Genomic DNA, 22,425 nt, shown 5'->3' with positions numbered 1-22,425 from the left:
CGTGCCTGCCCAGTCAGCCGCTGAAGACGGACAGGATTCAGAAGCTGAAAGGCTGAGACGGACAGACAGACAGGCCTCAGAGGGACGTGGAGCGGGAAGGACGGACGCAGAGGCCGTGACGCGGAAGACGCCCCCGGCCGAGCGCGCTCACCCTGGGGCAGACGTCTGCGGTGCCCACGACGCGCCCCTCCAAAATCAGCACACGCTGAGGAGGTGATGGCACCTCGTGCCGTCCAGACGGCGGGAAAACCATAAAATCCCCAAACACGTTGCCAGGGGCCTGTCAGCACAGCCTCGTAGGGAAGAAATCGGGCAACGAGTGTTGCCAGGGCTACTAAAACGTTTATCCCGCCTTCCGTGGTAATCCCACCGCCGGGAATGTGTGGGAAGCACATAATTCAACCGAAAAATGGCAGACTTGTCCGTAGGAGCTGACGAGTGCAGGGACAACCCTCGTGTCCGACGTGCTCCAGTGTGGCCGCCGTGAGCGTCTTTAGAGATAGGGAATATGAAGGCTATCTGACAATGTTTAAGGATCCTTAGAATACGTGCAAACAAGCAGAAAATAAAATTACCTACACGTGAAAATTAATAATTACGTAAAGCAGCCGCCGGGACGTTGGGGTGGCCCCGCCTCTGCTGGTGAACGTGGTCTGTGCCTCCCCGCTGGCCACACAGACACTCCTGTCTTCCCCGGGGGCCTGCCCTGCTGTGCCCTGTCTGGGGCTCTCTAACCGCGAAGCCGCAGACCTCAGGCTGGTGGGGACACAGTCCCGGCTGAGCCCGCCCACCCGGCCAGCTCACCCTGGTGGCCCCACGGGGTCTGGGTGATGCCCGCTAGGTCATTCCAAGCTCACACCTCGAGGCACCAAACCAGAACAGATACGGTGGGGCTGGGTGTCGGGTTAAGAAAAGGGACGAATGACGGGGCGCCTGGGTGGCGCAGTCGGTTAAGCGTCCGACTTCAGCCAGGTCACCATCTCGCGGTCCGTGAGTTCGAGCCCCGCATCGGGCTCTGGGCTGATGGCTCAGAGCCTGGAGCCTGTTTCCGATTCTGTGTCTCCCTCTCTCTCTCCCCTCCCCCGTTCATGCTCTGTCTCTCTCTGTCCCAAAAATAAATAAACGTTTAAAAAAAAAAAAAAAAAAAAAAAAAAAAAAAGAAAAGGGACGAATGAAATGGCTTTGAAGGCTCTTGCTGTTTGCAGGCGAAGCCATCTGGTTAAGCCCGCGCAAGTCCGGACTCCCAGCTACAGCGTCACGGGGCGACGGCGCTTTGTCACGGACTGAGCCCTCCCGGCCTACCCGGCAGCAGGCATGGACTTGAGCCCGAATTGCCCGGCGCTCCTGGCGACCAGCACGGCCCACGGCACCGCGCAGGGACCCCGTACATGCTGGGGAGCGGGAGGGGACGGGAAGGACCGCGCGGTGCGTGGATGAACACGTCCCCTCGGACAAGTGTGTCCTTATTCAGAGCCCGTCTGCCTCCAGATGCCCTTTGCCGGTGTTCCCACGAGGCTGCACCCCCCAGCCGGCCCGGCCTGTGCCTGCCGCACGGGGGCCAGGAACGCTGGGTGACGCGCCTGTGTCCACACCAACCTAACCTCGTTCATTTGGTTCACGCGTGCTCACCGGACAAAGAGAGGCTTTAGGACGGTCCCTGCCCTTGATGGGTTTCCAGTTGCCCGGGAGGCACGGGGGCAGGTCAACGAGGCAGCGTCCCAGGGGGAGCCACACGGGTGCTGTGGGGGGAGGTGCAGCGGGGGCGTGGGAACACCCAGCAGGTGGGCTCGGGGGTGCGGGGAGGCCTGGGCAGGGCCTCGGGACAGGTTGCACGCCACCCGGCAGAAGGAGCGTCCGAGCGTCTGCTCAGGGTCCACCTGGGCCCCCCCTGGCCGCCCACGGAGGAGCCAGCGACCCCGCGCAGACCCACGGGGATTCAGGGGCAGCCTCGGTCTGAGTCCCAACAGCGGAGGGTCCTGAAGTCCCTCCTGACCATTCGTTCACTCGTTCATCCGTCCTTAGGGCGAACACGGTGCTGGCCTGCTCTGCACCAGGGGACGGGAAGTCGTGACCCGCAAGCCGAGGTCCTTGTTCTTCCCGTGGGGCGCGCAAACTCCAGTGCGGGCTGTGTAAGTGCCGTGCACAGATCCCCAGGGCTGGGGTTGGGAGCGACGGAGGTGGGGGAGGGGGCATTTAATCGGTAAAATCAGCACGTGATCGAGCGCCTGAAGGACACCAAGGGGCAGATCATTACCAAATCCGGGGCAGAGCGCTCAGGCAACAGCGGTGGAAAGTGCACAGGCCCTGAGGATTAGCCGAGGCCAGCGAGGTGGGAAAGGGTGGAGGGAGCCGGGACACAGGGCAAAGGCGGCGGGGAGCCCCCGGGTCCTGGTGCTGACTCCTGAGGGGCTCCGGCCCAGGCTCAGGGTTCCCGCATCTCCGCCAGGCTCCTGCCACGAGCACAAGGCCCCAGGGCTGGATCCAACAGGCTTGCCCGTGTGGGGGCCCACGCCATGCCCCACCCACAGCGCCCGCTGGGTCGGACGAGGACGGGGGACAGGCCACACGACGCCGGCCCCCGTGGCCCTGTCTCCCTCCGCGGCGGCTCTGGGGAGCACAGGCTGGACAGGAGTGAGCACCAGCAGGGTGTGATGGGAGCACGGCGCTCAGCCCGCGGCCAGGCTGCGCGCCGTGTCGGAGGCGCAGAAGCGCCACAAGGGTGTGAGGACGTGGGAAGGGAAGAGTGAAACGTTTCAGAAACGCACCCGTGGCTGCACTTTGCAGACGGGCCAGCAGAGAGGAAGGGGACGGTGGGGGACGGTAAACTGCACTAGTGGGGCCTGGGGCTGGCCGGGGACGGTCCCGAATCCCGGTTTTCCAAAGTGAATGTGGCCAGGGCCCAAGCCTCAATGCCAGGACCTTCCCCTGAAGTATCCGGGGGTGTTCTGACGTCCAAAGAACCCGGTCTGGGGGTAGGGGGGGGAAGGGTCCTGCGGCAAGGCCTCGCCGGGGGGAGGACGGCGGGCTCTCCCAAGTGGTCACCCCAAGGCAAGACAGCTGGGGTTTCTATTAACAGCTGCCACCTCGGGCCTGTTGCTTCTCGGCTAAGGCCGGGCCTCGGCCACCCTGCGGGGATGGCCTGACCTCTGCTGTCCACTGCCTGTCATGGCACGGATGCTAAGCCGGGCGCGGACGGACTCGGAGGGGCTCTGTAGCGGGAGGAGGCCTCGGATAGCGCTTTCCTCCAACGGGTTTGACGTGACTCCCAGTGTGAGCATGTCCCACACGGTGACAGCACACAGCACCTCCACAGGCACTTCTCACCTTTACGGCGTGTGAACGCTCGAGCAGATTCCGCACTTTTCTGTGTTCGCTTCGTTAATGAGAAGAATGCAGGTTGCCATCCACAGAATTGACGTCACAGTCCCAGATTTTCTTCTGGAGTTTAGTGTGCTGAATGCCCACCCTCGCTTCCCAAGCTCCGGCCACAGATCCCAAACACGCAGTGAACCCCGAATGAGAAACAGGAAGAGGGCGGGGGTCCCTGGGGGGCTCAGTCTGTTAAGTGTCCGACTCTCGATTTCCATTCAGGTCATGATCTCACGGTTCGTGAGTTCGAGCCCCGCGTCCGGCTCTGTGCTGTCAGCTCAGAGCCTGGAGGCTGCTTGGGATTCTGGGTCTCCCTCTCCCTCTGTTCCTCCCCTGCTCACACTCTGTCTCTCAAAAAATGAATAAATGTTAAAAAAAAAAAAAAGAAGGCATTGGAATAACACTTTTTTTTTTAAATTTTTTTTTTCAACGTTTATTTATTTTTGGGACAGAGAGAGACAGAGCATGAATGGGGGAGGGGCAGAGAGAGGGAGACACAGAATCGGAAACAGGCTCCAGGCTCTGAGCCATCAGCCCAGAGCCTGACGCGGGGCTCGAACTCACGGACCGCGAGATCGTGACCTGGCTGAAGTCGGACGCTTAACCGACTGCGCCACCCAGGCGCCCCGGAATAACACTTTTAATGTACAGAGAGAAAAAGAAAGTAAGGATTCTCTGTCCAGGAAAAAAATATATTTCAAACACAAGGACAAACTCACAGCTTTACTGGACACACAACACCGGGAAACCTGCACTCACAAAGGGCTTCGGGCAGGAGGGAGGAAGGTGCGAGGGGACCGAGACCCTCTGCACCCACGCGAAGGGACAGGCCTCCAGTGTCCCTGACGGTGCGAGGGAATAGGACCTTCAGAAGTTGTTATTGACATTTCTAGAAAACATCATCAAATACGCCAGCCACGAACGCGGGGTCTGCGACGTGGGGGGCACACAGGAGGACAGCAGCGGAGGCGGGGGACGGGGGCGAACCCTCCAAGGCTCCCGTGCTGCATGCCACGCACATAGCATCCACGTGTGGGCACAGCGTGGTCCGAAACGGGCGCTGTGAACCTTGACGAAACCCGTAACGGGAAACAGAAAGAGTAAATCAGCCAACCCCGTCAATAATCACAGAAAACAGAAGCTGCCTACACATCCCGAGTTAAAGGCTGAAACGATTACGTTAGGAGAAAAAACCAAGATCCGGCTACATGATACAGCACGTCCTCCATACACGGGAAGACGGGCATTTCCTACCCATAAAGGGCCAATTTATCAACGAGACATGATGACGCTTCTGTACCTAATAACACCTTCAAAAGTGTAATGAGCTGTTTACAGAGTCTCCTGGGAATGAGAGTGTCTGGAGAATTCCATAGAAGTGTCGCTCCTGTCTCTCCTCCTCCTCTGGTTTTAGTCTCGTGCACGGTGCTCCCTGCAAATTCACCTTAGGGACACCACGCTCACACTCACCTCCACTTGGCTATGACAAGAAACCGTCCCAGGAGGCAGGAAGCAGTGGTTGTAAGGATGTCTGCTCCCGGCCAAACTGCCCTCGGCCGCTGCGGACTTCAGCTTTTCCATCTGTACCACGAAGATCGACTGTGATGGGGGAAAAATGGGGGTGGGGTGGGTTTAAACAATGAAGTCTTTCTCTGGGCCACAGCATGCGGAAGCCCCTAGAAGCTGGGTCACGGATCCAGGGCAGGATGCCCAGAGCACAGACCAGATGCCTCACTTGTTCTTCCCGTGGCTTGTGTGACGGGGGGAAAGAGGGTCCTGTTAAGGGGGCATTCTTTCGAGCCTTTTCCACACAGCTGACCGCGGTTACGCACATGCTGGAGTCCCTGAGCTGCCCTCAGCTTACATTTAAACGGATGGATCACGAGGACGGTGACAGGTGCTGACTCGTACTTGCTTAGTTTTGCAAACTAACCTGGTCGGCAAGAACCACAGACAGCTACCTAGCTCGATCAACCCAAGGGATTAGTAGATGGAGACATTGGCGGCGGGCGTTCTTGGCAGGGCGGAGGGACAGCATTGCTCTCTGCTTCTCGTGCACCTGCTGGGCTCAGCCTCACATCCACGTCACAGGTACAGAAGCTCCCACGGTGTGTGGTGGGGGAGGGCACACAGACACGGTACACAGAAGGTGCTTCAAACTTTATGACCGATAGAAACTTCTTTAACATATGGGGCATTTTATTTATTCTTTTTAAGTTTAATTAGTTTTGAGAGAGAGAGAGAGAGAGAGAGAGAGAGAGAGAGAGAGAGTGTGTGTGTGTGTGTGAGCGGGGGACAGGCAGAAAGGGAGACAGAGAGAATCCCAAGCAGCACAGAGCCCTACGTAGGGCTCGAACTCACGAACCGTGAGATCATGACCTGAGCTGAGATCAAGAGTCAGACGCTGAACCGACGGAGCCACCCTGGTGCCCCAACACACGGGGTCATTTTATTTATTTATTTATTTTTTTAGTGTTTTTTTTTTTTTTTTCAACGTTTTTATTTATTTTTGGGACAGAGAGAGACAGAGCATGAACGGGGGAGGGGCAGAGAGAGAGGGAGACACAGAATCGGAAACAGGCTCCAGGCTCTGAGCCATCAGCCCAGAGCCTGATGCGGGGCTCGAACTCACGGACCGCGAGATCGTGACCTGGCTGAAGTCGGACGCTTAACCGACTGCGCCACCCAGGCGCCCCATGGGGGTCATTTTAAACCTGTGGACTCGCAGATGTAAAGCAGAGTACGTGACAAATACCTTGTGATATCCTTTTCCTTCATAACTCGTGTCTTTTGTTGGATGCCATCTTGCTCTGTGTATGCCTCTCTGGGTTTCAGCTTTGAAGCACGGATAAGTGAAATTGGGAAGGACAAACTTACATAAAGCCCTTTTTTTATGGCATGATCATAACAAAGAGAAGGAAGCTCCCAGAATCCCGTATCCTTTCAAGAGAACCAATCATCTGGAAATCAAGTCTTTGGCATTTCCAGTAATCTTCCAAGCCGTCTTCCCCGTGCTACTACGAAGGGGTACAGAAGCGGTGAATGCAGAAAGGTCTAGAAGGATATGCACCAGGCTGCTGACATCAATGATTTCCAGAGGATGTAATGGAAAGGAATGATGACAAATTATTAAATTTTTCTTTACACATCATTGAATTATCTTCATTTGTTACACGTAACACATATCACCTTTGTAATAAAAATGTCAATAAGGAACATTGTTAAAGAAAAACAACTACTTTGTTCATTAAAAAAAACCCGCTGATTTCTGGGGCACCCGGGTGGCTAGGTCAGTTAAGCATCCGACTTCAGCTCAGGTCATGATCTCATGGTTCACGAGTTTGAGCCCCGCGTTGGGCTCTGTGCCAACAGCTCAGGGCCTGGAGCTTACTTTGGATTCTTTGTCTCCCTCTCTCTCTGCTCCTCCCCCGCTCATGCTCTCTCTGTCTCTGTCTCTCTCTCAAAAATAAGTAAACATTAAAAAATGTTTAAAAACCCCACTGATTTCTGGGCGACTGGGTGGCTCAGTTGGCTAAGCGTCTAACTTGGGTCATGATGTCGCAGTTTGTGAGTTCGAACCCTGTGTCGGGCTCTGTGCTGACAACTCGGAGCCTGGAGCCTGCTTCCGATTCTGTGTCTCCCTCTCTCTGCCCCTCCCCTGCTCACACTCTGTCTCTTGCTGTCTCTCAAAAATAAACAAACAGTAAAAAAAATTTTTTTAACAAAAAAATTTAAAAAAATAAACATAAAAACCACTGATTGGGGCACCTGCATGGCTCAGTCAGTTGAGTGCCCAACTCTTGATTTCGGCTCAGGTCATGATCTTGCGGTTCGTGAGTTCGAGCCCTGCATCGGGCTCTGCGCTGGCAGCACGGGGCCTGCTTGGGATTCTTTCTCTGCCCCTCCTCTACTGGTACACTATCTCTCTCTCTCTCTCTCTCTCAAAATGAATATTAAAATAAATTAACTAATGAATTAAAAAAAGACACTGATTAAGAGAGTGTATATAATGCACATGGTCTGTCACGCTAAAAAGAGTTAGTAAGCTCACCAAAGACTAAATTCCAAACTCTAATTGTTAGTTTACAGCATCAGTTTTCTGAGTCAGAAGCTTTAGGGTAGCCTCTGGGGTTTTACACCACCCCCCTGGCCTGAGCCCCTGAGCCCAGGGCACTGCCCCGTGATTAGATGAAGTGGTGTGGGTCATGACTTAGCACAGTGCCTGGCAATGGCCAGTGCCCGACCCCACCGCGAGGCCCTGCAGAATCAAGGTCACCTACACCTGCTAGATGGGACAGCCCACCCACCTTCCCTCCAGGGATAAATGTCACAGGAGTCACTGACAGCAGGCAGGTAAGGTCTCCTCAAAATCAACATCTCCCTCTCTCGGAGCACCTGTCCTGACATGTGACAGAGGCCACTGCCTCTGACCCTCTCCAGCAGCAAATCCTTCTACCAAGTGAGGTGCTTCCCCCAACGGACCACGCTCTAGCCTTCTAAGCTGCTAGAATCTTCAGAATTTTCAACCTTGATACCGTTGGTATTTGGGGCCGAGTGGTTCTCTATTGTCGGGGGTGGGGTGGGGTCCTGCACCTTGTGGCACGTTTATTGGCATCCCTGGGCTCCACCCGCTAGATTCCAGAAGCGTCCAACCCGCACAGTTGTGACAAAAATATCTCCAGACACTGCCAAGTGTCCCCTGCGGGGCCAGAGTGCCCCCAGTGGAGAACCACTGTTACCGGTTCAGGTGACCTTGGCCCTCCCATGAGGACCTGGGACTAGGATGACAGGTTGATATCCACACCCCCCGCCCCCGCCTCCCCTGCCAAAAACAAAACCAAAAACCCAGGACATGAACCTTCGAGACCTTCCCAGGAGCAGTAGTAGTAGCCTGTGAAAGCCAAGATTTGTCTACCATTTTAGTGCAAACTTTCTCCCTTATTGGTGGCCACCAGGAGGCTCTGGGCAAGGAAAAATTGTGGCAGGTCCCTGTGGGGCTGAGAGAGGGGAAGGGGTGTTCAGCCAGCTGGTACTCGCGAATCCATTCACGGCGCATAAAAGGAGCGGGGCAGACTGGCAGGTGACAGTCACTCAGTCCCGTGGCTTTAATGCCACCCATGCACCCACGAGCTCTCAGTTCGTACTTCCAACCCTCACCTGTCACGGTAGCCAGCCTCCTGCACCCCGCCGCCCCTCTGCGTCTGCGGGTATTTTGCAGGCATCTCAGACTCAACATGCCACACCTCAACTGGCTTTCCCCCCAGACCTGTCTTCCCTAGTGACCCTCATCCCAGGAACTGGCACCACCGCGCACCGGACCGCTCGAGTCATTCTTGGTTCTCTTGTTCCTCTCCCTCACCTTCCACGTCCATCAGTCATGTCAGCCCTGCCTCCAAAACACGTCCCTGTCGGCCGTGTCTCCTCTAGCTCCCCCTCTGCGGGCGCCACGGCTCTGCCTCTGACCCTCTGCGCGCCGCCTCCCGAGGCTGCGCGGGGCCGGTGGGCGGGGCCTGCGAGGAACCGGAGGAGGGGCCTGCGCGGAGCCAGGGGGCGGGGCCCGCGGGAGCCAGAGGCGGGGCCTGTGAGGGGCCGGGGGGCGGGGCCTGCGCGGGGCCGCCCCCGCCCCGCATCCCACACTGCCCCGCGACCGGAAGAGGGGCCGCCGCTTCCGGAACCTGGGGGCAAATTGCTCGTGGGGCCGGTTGCAGCTGGGCGGCTTTGCTCGCGATGGCCGCGGCCGTCGCTATGGAGACGGGTAAGTAGCGCTCGGGACCCTAGCAAACACAGGTGCCCCGGGCCAGACATCTCTTCCCGCTTCCCCGGGGACTCCTTTGCGGCGCAGCTCCGGCGGGGCTCCTGTCCGCGGCTCCTTCCTTCTCACCTCTGCCGTTCGGACGCCGACCCCATCGGCCTCCCGGCGAGGCCCCAGCGGCAGGACGCGCTGCTGAACCGTCCCTTCCGCCGCTGGTTTTCCGCGTCCCCGATGAGCGTGCTTAAGTGTGAGATGTCGCCCGACTGTGAGCCTTTCTGCCCCTGACATTTCTCGAACCGGCGCACGTCCCGTCGGCCTGTTTGCAGCTTGCATTCTCGACTTTCCCCGGGGTACTTAGCGGGGCTCTGAGGCGCGGTTATTACGACCTTCTCCCGCTGATCAGTCTGGAAATCTCGGGTCCTGGCTCCCGGGTGGTGGGTGTCCTGCCTCGTGGGTGCGCCTTTTGCTCTTGTCTTTAGAGGAGCGCCTCACTTGATCTTGTTGAGCAGAGCGCTCTCTGCTTCCCCCGGACTAGTGGGGAAGGGCCACCTTCCCCCACGCCCAGTTTAGGAAAGCCACGCCGTGCCCTTACTTTTGCAGAAATACGTTCTCAGCGGCAATCACGTCTTTTTCTACAAGTCAGTGTTCTAGATGGTGACCTTTATTTTGGGTGACTTTTGCTGTATTCCGTCCTAGATGATGCTGGAAATCGACTTCGGTTTCAGTTGGAGTTGGAATTCGTGCAGTGTTTAGCCAACCCCAATTACCTTAATTGTAAGTTGTTGGGCGCCTAATGGAATTGAGTACCTGTTAACATCTCTGACGAGAAGAATTGCAGTTCGTAATAATGTCTACTTTTATGTATGCTCAGTTCAGTGGGATCACTGCTACACTTAAACGGGTGTGTGTGTGTGTGTGTGTGTGTCTGAACGGACTGGGACTTATGTTCTGAATTCAGTGTGTGGTGGTGGTGGGGATTTACATACGTAGATTCTGTATGCTAGGGGTCATCGATCGGTACTTCCAGGATTGGTTTGCTCTACAGATATATTTTTTGTTTTTATGCCTTTCAGTTCTTGCCCAAAGAGGTTACTTCAAAGACAAAGCTTTTGTTAATTATCTTAAGTACTTGCTTTACTGGAAAGAACCAGAATATGCCAAGTATCTAAAGTAAGTTTAATTTTTACAGTCCTAAATATGTATGTAGTGTATTATATTCCAAGACACTGACATTTAACAGACTTTGTAGTTTCACATTGGAAAAAATGTATTTTGAACCCCTCTACGTCTTTAGTTTCTCCGCCTCATCTCTAAGTTGGGTTACTGTGCAATCTCACTGCTCATCCCTGCCTCTCTTACCCTCATCCTGTGTCCTCCCGCCTCCAGGCCAAAGGAAGCAAAATAATTTTCTACACAGAAGCCATCTTGCTCTTTCAAAAATGTTACGACAGGACACTTTGCTGCTTAGAGCCTGTCAGTGCCCTCCCATCCCATGCAGAACAGAGTCCCTTCTCTTTACCTGGGCTCAGGCTCTGTGTGACCTAGCTCTGTCTTGTCTGACTGTACTTGTACTGCTCACCCCATCTCTCTGCGTTTCCGACCCTAACGAACCCACAGTCTTTAAATGCAATGGCATAGTCGTCGGCTGAAAACTGAAGAACATAGGGCACTTATCAGCAAGATTTTCTGGAGGGGGTGACCTTACCTGATTCTTATTACGGCCACATCTCAGATACTGTGGGTTTGTTCCAGACCGTTGCAAGAAGGTGAACCCTGTAGTAAAGCAAGCCAAATGAATTTTTCGGTTTCCCAGTGTATAAAGCTTATGTTCACACAATACTGCAGGCTATTAAGTGTGCAATAGTATTTAAAAAAAAAAAAGGTAGATATTTTAATAAAAAAATATATTGTTAAAAAATGCTAACCATCATCTAAGCTTTTAGGAAGTCATGATCACAGATCACCATAACAAATATAATAATAATGAAAAGTTTAAAATGTGAGAATTATTAAAATGCGACACGGGGACATGAGGTAAGCAAATGCTGTTGGAAAAATGGTGCGGGCAGACTTGCTTGATGAAGGGTTGCCACAAACCTTTAGTTTGTAAAAGAAAAAAAGGCAGTATGTCTGTAGCTATTGTCTTTCTTTAGAGCCTCGTATGTACAAGACCTGTGTTCTTTAAACCTTGAACTCAGGCCTTTTCTTTAACTAGGTAATCAGAAGGCAATAGTGAAACTTGTCTTTTTTTTTTTCCCTTGTCTTTTTCTTTAAAAAGATTTTTTTTTTAATATTTGTTTTGAGAGAGAGGGCGAGAGCATGAGTGGGGGAGGGGCGGAGAGAGAGAGAGGGAGACACAGAATCTGAAGCAGGCTCCAGGCTCTGAGCCATCAGCACGGAGCCCGATGCTGGGCTCGAACCCATGAACCACGAGGTCATGACCTGAGCTGAAGTCAGATGCTTAACCGATTGAGCCACCCAGGCGCCCTTCTTGTCTTTTTCTTTTTTAAACAAACACATTTGAGAGGGAAATGACTCAAACTTGTACTTTATCCAACTCACTTTTTTGATCTGTGTCTAATAACTGGTTTTTGAAGCCCGCATCTCTCTGCCTGCAGGACCCCTTTGCTCCCTTACTGGTCCTTTTTAAACAGCCACTTATTTAATAATCACAGTGAAGACTTTATTAGGTGGTGTGTGTACGTAGACTTGGAGACTCCGTGTGGACACAGGGCCACAGGCACGGGGAGTTCTGTGTCCCCCCAGTGTTGGCGGGATGGCCGGCTGCGCTCTGGAGGGCTCCAGGGAGGGCCTGTTGCTCTGTTTAGGGACAGCCGGTTCCCTTGCTAGCTGCGTGACGGGAAGTGTTTCCTTTTATTGGGCTATGATGCCCCCGTGTGCAGCTTCAACCCAGATCTTCAGTTTTGCCCCTGAGTCAATCCGGAACCCGTCTGTGACCCCTTGAGGCAACTGCCCTTCAGAGGTTTGCATTCAAGAGAGGTTGCAGGCTAACCGCTGTGGGCGTGTGTCATCAGTTGCAGGAGGTTTTTGTTTAAGAGTTGCTGACCTTAAAGGTTGGAGAGTTTCGTATAATAATCCAGACTTGTAGTTACTCCCTAAATCTGGAGGGTCTGCTCACCGCAGGGCTTCCCCCTTCCATGTTGGGGCTGGCTCACCTGAGGGGCGGCCGCCGCGTGCAGACCCTGGCACCGCTCGTCCTGCTTCCCTGGTAGCCGGTACCCGCCCCTGCGACGTAGCCCTTACCCGTGCTTTCTCAGCCGCTGTCAGCCGTTTCTCACGCGCCCTCCCTGGGGTATTTTGCAACCGTGCCCTCCGCTGTTCTGCCAGGAACTAGACACAGGCCTTCGGGTGCAGTCAGGGTGCGGTGGACCAGCCACACTTCTTCAGGTGGACGTTACGCTCCAGTGAGTGTAACTTGAGTTCCTGTTACTTTTTCATGGGGGGGGGGGGCAGGGATTCACATCGCCGACTCGCTGAGAGCTTTATGCCAACTCCAACTCCTCTGTTCTTGTTTTCATCAGTGCTGTTAACTGAGTTCTCCGTTTATGCCTCATTTACTTTTCCGAAATCTAAAGGGGCAACTTTCCTTTGGTACCTCTTACTTCCTCTTGTCGGTTAAGGCCAGAGTTGTAGCCTGTGAAAATACTTACTCTGAGCGTTGTCTTTACAAGTTTGAGAGATGATCACTGCGTGTCCGAGTTCCGTTTATTGACCGAATGCCACCTGAGACCACTCTCTTGGTTGTCACGGTGGTTTAGGTTACAGGTGAGGAAGCTAAAGCTTCCCGAGGTTGAGAACCTTGTCCAAGGCCAGCCAGCTGGTGAGTGGCGGGGCTGGTATTCAAACCCGGGTCTCTCCCCGTCCCGATGCGCTTCAGACCCAGGTCTCTCCCCGTCCCGATGCCCTTCAGACCCAGGTCTCTCCCCGTCCCGATGCCCTTCAGACCCAGGTCTCTCCCCGTCCCGATGCCCTTCAGACCCGGGTCTCTCCCCATCCCGATGCCCTTCAGACCCAGGTCTTTCCCCGTCCGATGCCTGCATGAGAAGGAAAGAGGTTGGGTGTGAGCAAGGCATTCAGGCTCAGGCACCAACAGCTACAAGCAGCTGTGTCTCTGGAGTGCCGATAGCATACCGATGTTGTCTCGGAAGGACAGCAGTGGGGTTGCGCCCTGCTCCCCAGTGTGGTCCCCAGACCAGCAGCCCTGCTGTCACTTGGGAGCCTGTTAGAGATGCAGAACCCAGGCCCCCACTTCAGACCTGCTGAATCAGAGTCTGCGTTCAGGGAGTGATTTACGTGCACATGAAGACGTGGGAAGCACCGCTGCGGTATATACGGTTTTCATCCTTCCGTCCTGTCTATACTGCCTGCACAAGTCTGGCTCCGAGCTCTCTGACAGTTGAAGGTTTTTTAATGGACTCAGATCTCATGTCTTTTCTATTTGAAATAATTTCACTTATGAAATAGCTGCAAAAATCATAAAGAGAATTCCTATATATTCTTCACCCAGATATTTTAAATGTTAACATTTTCTGTAACCACAGGACAGTGATCAAAATCTGAACATTAACATTAACACATTATCTAGTCTGCAGACTTCATTCTGATTTTGTCCGCTGTCTCATTAATGACCTGTGTCTGGGACGGTATCCAGTCTAAGCTCCTGTGCTATATTTTGTATTTATGCCTCCTTAAGTCTTTAATCTTGAGTTTTTTGCTCCTTCCCCCTGCACTCCCCCCTCTGCCCCCCCCCAACTGTGACCCGGAAGTGATTTTCTAAACTTCTTGGTATATATCCTGTCAGGAGTTGCAGGAAGTCAATTTGACCTGCTGCTAGTGATGTTAATTTTGGCCACTTGGTTGAGGCAGGTGGTAACTGCCAGGTTTTACCACATCAAGTTATTAGTTTTCCTTTTGTATTTAATAAGTGTCTTGCGAGGAAATGCTTCGATACTGTATACATACTTTGTTTCGTGTCATACTTTTACCCCCTAATTTTGGGTCTGTTGATACCTGCCGGAAGCAGTTTTTACTTGATTTTCTAATTCTGTCACTTTCTACGTTTATCAGTTGTGGTTTAGGTATGAGGATGAATCATTCCTCTTTTCCCTATTTATTTATTCATTTAAGAGTCACATCAATATGGACTCCTGGATTCTTATTTTTTGGATTATAATTGTGTTTTCTTGTAACGGTTCCAGATTTGGCCACTAGGAGCCCCTTTGGGTTGCCTCCTGAGTCCTTGTGAATCATCCCCACGATTTTCTGGGCACTCCTCTTTCTGGCACTACATAACATTCCCGGCTCATCTTGTACCTTCCCTGCCTTAGCCCTGGAGCCAGCCATTTCGCCGGGGGCCCTGGAAAATGGTGTTTCACAATCCATCATCTGAGTGTGCTTGTTGGTACCAGTGTCATTGCTGCTAGGCCCTCTCAGGACACACAGCTAAGAAGTGTGTGTGTGTGTGTGTGTACGTGTGTGTACGTACTTCTAATCCCTGTCTGTTTCTGTGTCTCTATATTAAAAGCCAGGAGTTCATACTGATGTTTCCAATTGCAGCTCCTTAACACAGGGTCCATTCCAGCCTCCCCCGCCATCCTTGTGTGTAACAACTTTCCTAACAGTCAGAGATCTGGCTCTCTTTATCTCAGGTGTGCTTACGTACTCAGTTGCTCAGTCTCAGAGTACCTGTGAAGCAGTTCCAGAACTGTTACGTCCCTGTGGAAAGTAGGGTACAGGGCTCGTGCGTAGTTATTTCTGAAACGGAGTCGGTTTTGAATAAAACTTGTCTTTCTCACTAGTGATGGAAAACTGGTAGTTATCAACTATAAACAGGTAATTACTAAAATAAAAAGTGTTTATGGTCCTCACCTTGGACACCACCACAGAACTGAATGATTGCCCCCAAAGTTTGACTCTGCTTACCAGCTCCCGTGTAGTGTTGGGCGGGCTATTCAGTCTTTCTGAAGTTAAGTTTTTTTCCCTTTGGAAACTTTTGCTTCATGCTGACTTTTGATGAGCGGCTTCTTTGCAGAAGCAGGAAAAACAGAACCTGTACTACCAAAGTGAACGAATGTTCTAGAAATGGTAGGCTACGACATCAGTTTTGAGCGAGAAACTGAGTTGGAGCCTGGCGCGATTGACCTAGACCGTGCCGGTCGTTAACTTGTCCACCCGCACCCAGGTACCCACAGTGTCTGCACATGCTCGAGCTGCTTCAGTACGAGCACTTCCGCAAGGAGCTGGTGAACGCTCAGTGCGCCAAGTTTATCGACGAGCAGCAGATTCTGCACTGGCAGCACTATTCCCGGAAGCGGATGCGCCTTCAGCAAGCCCTGGCGGAGCAGCAGCAGCAGAATAACGCAGCGGGAAAGTGAGAGCCGGGTCCGGGACTGGCTTCTGGGACGCGTCCATACTGCGCTCGTGCAGAGAACACAGAGACTCTCCTGGCTGCCTTCCCTGGGGCGGCGCCTAGAACTGTAGTGTACTGTTTAATGCAGCTAACTTTTTGCTAATAGATTACTTCTGTCCGACCAGAATTGTTCTCCTTTGGTTTCCCTGTGGATTTGTAAGTTATTATTAGTACTTGACCAACTGAATAAAAACAGAAACGTTAGGTGCTTTAAACCAGCTTAAGGAGTCGTGGGGGGGGGGGGCAAGGGGAGGGCCACCAAATGTCCCAAACTCTAATAAGCCTAGCTCTGTTCCTTACACGTGGTGGGGCCTGGGCAAGTCCGTCTCCCTGCTTCTTACTGTCCGTCTGAACAGCTACCCTGCCTACCCTCTGTCTACAGAATGAGGGGAATAGAGTGAATGATTTCTTTTTTTTTTTTTTAACGTTTATTTATTTTTGAGACAGAGAGAGACAGAGCATGAACGGGGGAGGGGCAGAGAGAGAGGGAGACACGGAATCGGAAGCAGGCTCCAGGCTCCGAGCCATCAGCCCAGAGCCCGATGCGGGGCTCGAACTCACGGACCGCGAGATCGTGACCTGAGCCGAAGTCGGACGCTCAACCGACTGAGCCACCCAGGCGCCCCTGTGAATGATTTCTTTAAATCAGAGCAGGAACTGCAGAAAGGTTCTTAAACTCTGCCCAAAAGGAGGACTTATCCGTATCCCCACTTGCTTTGCAAGAGGGCTTAAAGGAACAGGCGGCGTGTCACTGACCGGGTGACGGGAAGCAGAAGGTTGTTGGTTAACTTCTCATTGCACCCTTGGACCTTGGACTAGAATAAAGATGAGGAGCCTCAAATACTTGTGATCATCCAGCACAGCTGACGTTCCCGTGGCCGGCACCACACCCCAGGGCCACGTGACCTGCCTTGTCCTGCTCTCGTGTCGCTTGCAGAACCACCCGCGTCCATAAAGGAGGAGACTGAGGTTCAGACAGGTTAAGAAGCTTGTCTGCGGTGGTGATCGGCGTGCCTGACTCGTGGCTGGGACTCTGGCCACCACCACTCGACGACGTGGTCTCTGACCACCTGTGCCACCTGCCTCCGCCAGAGCCAGAAAGCCTCCTGAGACAGGAGAGCAAAACTGCCCGCAGTGAGTAGGGAGGCCGCATTAGGTGCACTGTGCTCTCCGTCACTGGCTACGGGACGTTGTACGTTCTAAAGCCGGACCAGGCGTTTTAGGAGCCATTCTTTGTAAATTTGTGGCATTTACGGTAAAAGATCCTAACTCCTTTGGAGATTTGGAATTTGCCTTTACTGGTAGGGACTTTTAGATATTTCTGTCACCTCCAATAATGCATCCCCAGTGCTGTTACTGTCACTCCTGAAGGCGTATTTTACCTGTATCTTAGAAATTCCCAAATATCACAGGCAAACTGAGGGTTCGTGAGCATTTTAATAGCACTGTTTAGACATAAACTATTTTTTACATCGTCATTCATTCATTTATTTATTGCTAACATGAATTCAAAGCAAGTACGCAACTGCTTTTATGCCAGAGCAGATCAGGAAATCAAGACACAACTGTCATCATCAACTCTTAATCTTCGGAGAACAACATCTCCACGAGGTTGGCCTGGAGACACTCGGATTCCACCAGTTTTTGAGGCTGTAAGAGAAGAGCAGTCTAATCTTGACCCACAGCTACAAAAATGTCATTAGGGAGGGAAGGAGTTGTTCTTCCTTGAGTTAACACAAATCTTACAATGGAGAAACCATGCTATTCAAAGACCATCATCTGGTTGTGACAAGTCTTATTAGATAGTTCTAATAACTATTTGCCTTAAGATAAATCATTAAAATACTCAGCTCCTGGACTAAAACAAGAGACAGCAAGCCCAGTACCATCGCCTTCCCTCAACTCGTTAGTTTAGAACTCATTAGTTTTGGCCATGGCCAAACTGGAGGAGGGGCCTTCTTTGGAGCCAGAATCCTGAAGTCAGTAGAAAACAACCATCGATGCTAGTATTTTAAGGAATTACGTTAACCAACTTTCTTGAGCAGTGCTTAGAGAATTTTAAAACAGAGTGGCTTTCACAAAGCATGAAAAAGACCTAATACTTAAGATACTGGCATTTTTAATAGTTTATTTGATTGCCCATAGGGATGGACAGCCAAGCTGTGCATTTTAATAGATCCCCACTGGGAACAAACATCAAGATCTTCTAAAATCTGAATCCAGAACAGGAGTTTTGACGGGGGCGGTTGTAGTCCCGCCACAATGACACGACAGACACTTACTGTTCCGTATTTAAGGAGTGTAGGCACCGCAGTTACTTTCAGGTTTTTTCTGAACTCGTTATTTGGATCTTTCCAACTGTTTCGAAAAAGAAAAAGTGATTATGGGTAACATTTACTTGGTTTCTCCCCATTTAATATTTGATAGATTCCTACATTTAGTCTTTCAGTAATCGCTGGTTTCTTTGTAAATGTTTGTAAAAGCTTGAGGACTAGGACTTTAATAGTGTCTGATTGTTTGACTTGCCCGACCGCCCTAAGCACGCAGACCCTTAGTCGCCGAGGCCCTTCCGCCTAAGTGCGCGAGTCTAGCATCCGGGGCAGGAGGGACTGCACACGGGCACTTACTAAGGTTTCTCTCCCACTTGGCAGTAGATGAACACACATCCTTCACTGACGTGCTTCAGCCCCTCTCGCACGACTGGCTCCGCTTTAAAACAAAAGTTGATAAGAAATAATTACTCATCGGCTCTAGAATCCGGCACGAGGAACAGCGTCCCTCCCCCCTCCCTTCCGTCTTCGCTCAAGTCCTCAGACTGTAACTGAGGTCGACCAGAAAACCACTTGAAGGCCGAGGGCCAAATCCGAGGGCAGACGGGCACCTAGAACGCTGCGGGGCGTCCTCGCTGACGGCGGACGACCGGCTCCCCTGTCCCGGACACACGAGGCGCACCGGGGACGGGACAGGTGTTCGGGGACTGGATGCGCGCGGTATCCGGGTCGAGCGGCGGGGAGGGTCGGCCAGCCCCCTCGTCCGGCTCTCGCTCGGCTCCCACGCCGCGGGCCCCGAGTCCCGGCCTCTCACCCTGCACGCAGTCGGGGCACCAGCTCTTCCCGCCGGCGTCCTTGGAGCCGGTAAAGTAGGCGAAGATGGTCTTGCCGTGGTGCTGCTCCACCGCCCGGCTGAACTCCTCGAAGCCGGACACGCTCACCACCTCGTAGCCGGCCATCGGGAGGGCGCGCCGCGCACCGCCGGCCGGGTCTCCGGGAGGCGCCGCCGCGGGACGGGGCGGGGAGCGGCCGCTTCCGGGGGCGCGGCCGGCGGGGCTCCACGGCGCTACGGGAGCCTGGGGCGGCCAGAAGGCCTCCGCGCCGCGTCCCGCCTCCGGCTGTGGCTGGCCCGTGCCCTCCGTGCTGGCTGTGCGCAGGCACCCGGGCTTCTGCCCCAGCCGCCCCGGCCCGGGCCCCATGGGCGGCGGCTGCCCGCCCCGCCGCCGTGCAGCCCCGGGACCCCAAGGCGGCTCGGGAGCCCTAACGGCTCCCAGGCCGCCCTGCGCCCGTTGCTATGGCGACCGCGCGAGCGGCCGGAAGCGCGGCCTAGCCGGCCCTCCCCCCCCGCCCGCTCCCCGGTAGCCGCGCCGCGCCCCAGGCCAGGTGGGCTCGGGCCGGGGCCGGGGGGACTCTGGGAAGCCGCGCCCGGACTCGTGGGCCCGGGGGACAGGAGCCCCTGAGCCGCGGCCGGCCCCGCCGCTCGCGGGCCCCGTCACCGCCGCTCCTGCGGAGCTCGGGGGGCCGGGGCCGAGCGCGTGCGTGCGTGTGTGCGGCGGCCCCGGCGGCGGGCGGCGGGCGGGGGGCCGAGCGGGGCGGCGCGGGCGGGCCTGCAGCCATGAGCGGGGCGGCGGGCCGCTGCGTGGGGCCCAGCCGGCCGGGGCGCGGGCGCGGGAGGCCGTGGGGGAAGAGGGGCGCCGCGGGGGCGCCGCGCGGCCGGGGAGCGGGGCGCCGGGCGACGACCTCGGCGTGGGACACGCGCTGCGTGAGCGCAGAGAGGCTGCGAGACTGTCGGCGGCCCCGGGGGAGGAGAGCGGAGGCCGACGCGGCCGGGGCGGCGGGGGCCGACGGGCCGGAGGCCTCGGAGACCCCCGGCGCCGCAGGCTCGGCGGAGGCCGCGGGGGACCCGGGCGCCGTGTGGGTGGACGGCGCGGTGGGGGAGCCCCAGGTGGTGGGGCCTGTCGGGTCGGTGTGGGTGACGGGCACCGGCGGGGAGGAGGACGGGGCGCCTTACCGGAGCCCCCGGGGCTGTGAGCGGAAAGGCCGCCCGGGATCCATGGGGCACGAGAGCATCCTGGAGCTGTGGCTGAAGGTGCAGGCTATGCGGGCGGCGGCGGGGTGCGGGGAGGGAAGTAGAGTGGAGCTCCACCCGGTGCCCGCGGGAGAGGGCCCGGTTGACAGGGGCGTGCCCGGCAGGGCCTCCTGGGTGGAGACGAGCCGGGGTGGTCTCACGGGGCCCTGGGTGAAGGGACAGGCTCGGGCAATGCCCCGGGCCTCGGGAGTGTCCACGGGCGTTGGGCCCGGGGCGGGTTGTGAGAGGGTCCCGGGCCTGTGCGGGCGGGGACAGGCGGCTGGCCTGCTGCCTGGGGGTGTGCCTGGGATGGTGCCCTACCTGCTGGGGAGAGGACAGGCCGCGGGGTGGCCCGCGCCTGTGGACAGGGAGAGGGGCTGGGGGAGTGCCCCTGGTCCGTGGGGCAGAGGGCAGTCCCTGCAGGTGCCGGGGGCTCCTGGCCCAGAGACCGTCTGTGGGGACACCCCGGGCTCATGGAGAGGGGGGCAGGCTTCGAGGGTGCTGCCTGATGCTGTGGGGGCGCCCGGCAGGGTGGAGGAGGAAGCCAGCTGTGCAGGTGCCCTGGGCGCGTGGCGGAACGGACAGGCCGTGGAGGGGATGGGGTCTGGGGGTGCCCCTGGCACGTGGGGCACCGGACAGCCCGTGGGGGTGCCTTGCGCTGTTGAAGAGGAAGCTAGATGTGGGGCTGACCCAGGATTCAGGGAACGGGGGCAGGCTGTGTGGGTAGAGACCGGCTCTGGAGGGGACCCGGGTTCCTGGGCAGGCGCACACGCCGCAGAGGCATGCGGTCCTGCCGAGCTGCAGGTGGGCCCTGGAGGCGCTCCAGGCCTGTGGAGTGTGGAGCAGGGCCTGGGGGTGCCCGCGGCCCTGGGGAGGGAGACGGGCTGCGGGAGCATCCCTGGTGTGTGGGGGACCCAGCAGCCGGTGGGGGCAGCGGTGGCGGGACCAGGGGCCCTGGGAGGACAGGCGGGTTACGGGGCTGCCCCAGGCCTGTGGGACGGGCAGCGGGCCCTGGGGGCGCCGGGGGTGGTTGCGGGGGACACGGGCTGTGGGGGTGTTGTGAGCCTGTGGGACGGGAGGCAGGCTCTGGGGGAGCAGGAGGCCCTGCCGCCCGCAGCGTTGGGGGCACCCGGGCCTGCGGGTCAAGAGGCCGGCCCCAGGGACGTGTCTTGTCTGTGCAGAAGGAGACAGGCAGAGGGGCTGCCTGGGGCCGCAGTCCTGCCCAGGCACAGGTGCGGCCCGGGGGGGTTCGCGAGGGCGCCCGCGGCCGTGCCCGCCGCCGTGTGGGTGTCCGGCTCCACGTGCCGGGACGGCGGCTCTCGAGGGGGCTTGAGCCTGTGCGACGGCGTCTCTGCCGCCCTGTTACCCGTGGCTCCCGAGGGGCCGTGGTCTGCGGGGGAGACTGCGGCTTCTGCAGCTTTCCCAGGCCCGTGGGAGAGGAGGGGGCAGGCCATGGGGGGTCCTGAAGCGCCCGGGCTTGCGGGGCAGGAGACGGGCCCTGGGGGTGTGCCGAGACCTTGGGGACGGAGACCGAGTGCAGGGGCGTCTGCCGCTGTCCCGGTGCCCGTGGCTCCCAGGACGCCCCGGCCGGTCCGGGAGGAGTCCACCCCCGGGGGTGTCGCAGGCCTGTGGGGGGAGAGGGACACGGTGCAAGCACCCGTAGACGCCAGGGGTCCCTCGCGGGTGGGGCTGCCCCCCAGCGCCGGGATGCCTGGGCCCACGGGGGAGAGGCTGGGCCCGGGGGGCCCCTCCGGCTCGCTGGGAGGGGGGCAGGCTGCTGAGATGCCTGGGGCCGAGGGGGTGCCCACGGCGGCGGGGGCCCCCGGGCCGATGATGGCCAACGCCAGCTGTGGGGATGTCTCGGGCGTGTGGGGACAGAGACCGGTGACGGAGGGACCTGTGGATGGCCTGTGGCGGAGAAGAGCCAGCGGGCCGGTCCCTGAGGCTGCCAGGGTGCCCCTGCCTTTGGGGGTGCTCGCGGCTGTGGGGGTGCCCGCAGCGGGGCGCGTGCCTGCCGTGGTGTGGGTGACTGGGTGTGCCGGGGAAGAAGCCGCCGAGGCTGCCGCCGGCCTCCCAGCGTCCAGGACGCCGTCTGCGGAGGGAGCTGGGGCTTCGTGGGGGGAGGCGGGAGGCAGACAGGCAGTGGGGGCGCCTCTTGCCCACGGGTGTGGGACCCAGTCCTGGAGCTGCCCGCGGCCCCCAGGGGAAGAGAGCCACTGTGAGAACGTGCCTGCGGCCTCAGGGACAAGAGGCCCTGTGCCCCCGGTTGCAGGGCAGGAGACGGGCATCGGCCATCTCAGAGGTCACCCGCAGCAGAGTGGGGGGGCACAGGCCGGAGGAGCGTCTGCAGTGAGGGTCCGGGGGAGCCCTTTGGGGGAGGACAGGTTGAGGGGGGCCTTCTCATAGCACGTGTAGGGAACGGGGTGGGGGGTGTCCTGGGCTCTTTGGGAGGGGACAGGCTGGGGGGAGGTTGGTCCTGGGTTGTAGACGGAGGCGCAGGCCGTAGGGGTGTCTTGGGGATCTGGGACAGATGCTT

The 22,425-nt window shown here is 56.7% G+C and overlaps 3 protein-coding genes and 1 long non-coding RNA gene across 4 annotated transcripts; 2 read left to right on the top strand and 2 right to left on the bottom strand.

Moving 5' to 3' along the window:
- Window positions 1–4,028: 4,028 nt before the first annotated feature.
- Window positions 4,029–8,816, bottom strand: LOC124519659 (uncharacterized). Its single transcript, XR_006964166.1, has 3 exons — window positions 8,729–8,816; window positions 4,840–4,968; window positions 4,029–4,437 (listed from the first exon to the last, which is right to left on the bottom strand). It is a non-coding gene; the product is annotated as an uncharacterized LOC124519659 (long non-coding RNA).
- A 209-nt stretch (window positions 8,817–9,025) lies between these two features.
- MED31 (mediator complex subunit 31) lies at window positions 9,026–15,766 on the top strand. Its single transcript, XM_047089967.1, has 4 exons — window positions 9,026–9,124; window positions 9,818–9,895; window positions 10,195–10,291; window positions 15,324–15,766. Exons 1-4 carry the CDS (start codon window positions 9,097–9,099, stop codon window positions 15,514–15,516), a joined length of 396 nt encoding a protein of 131 aa, XP_046945923.1. The 5' UTR covers window positions 9,026–9,096; the 3' UTR covers window positions 15,517–15,766.
- A 1,203-nt stretch (window positions 15,767–16,969) lies between these two features.
- TXNDC17 (thioredoxin domain containing 17) lies at window positions 16,970–18,834 on the bottom strand. Its single transcript, XM_047090030.1, has 4 exons — window positions 18,636–18,834; window positions 18,179–18,260; window positions 17,834–17,909; window positions 16,970–17,201 (listed from the first exon to the last, which is right to left on the bottom strand). Exons 1-4 carry the CDS (start codon window positions 18,778–18,780, stop codon window positions 17,133–17,135), a joined length of 372 nt encoding a protein of 123 aa, XP_046945986.1. The 5' UTR covers window positions 18,781–18,834; the 3' UTR covers window positions 16,970–17,132.
- Window positions 18,835–19,018: 184 nt separating this feature from the next.
- LOC124519713 (collagen alpha-1(I) chain) lies at window positions 19,019–22,295 on the top strand. The gene is made up of 2 exons (XM_047090142.1): window positions 19,019–19,140; window positions 19,184–22,295. Exons 1-2 carry the CDS (start codon window positions 19,019–19,021, stop codon window positions 22,293–22,295), a joined length of 3,234 nt encoding a protein of 1,077 aa, XP_046946098.1.
- Window positions 22,296–22,425: the final 130 nt, after the last annotated feature.

Source organism: Lynx rufus, unplaced genomic scaffold (assembly GCF_022079265.1).
Source record: "Lynx rufus isolate CCGP_SWC_20201006 ecotype Redwood Valley unplaced genomic scaffold, mLynRuf1.p SCAF_28, whole genome shotgun sequence".
Taxonomy (NCBI): Eukaryota; Metazoa; Chordata; class Mammalia; order Carnivora; family Felidae; genus Lynx; species Lynx rufus.
This window is presented reverse-complemented; position numbering and strand designations above follow the sequence as displayed.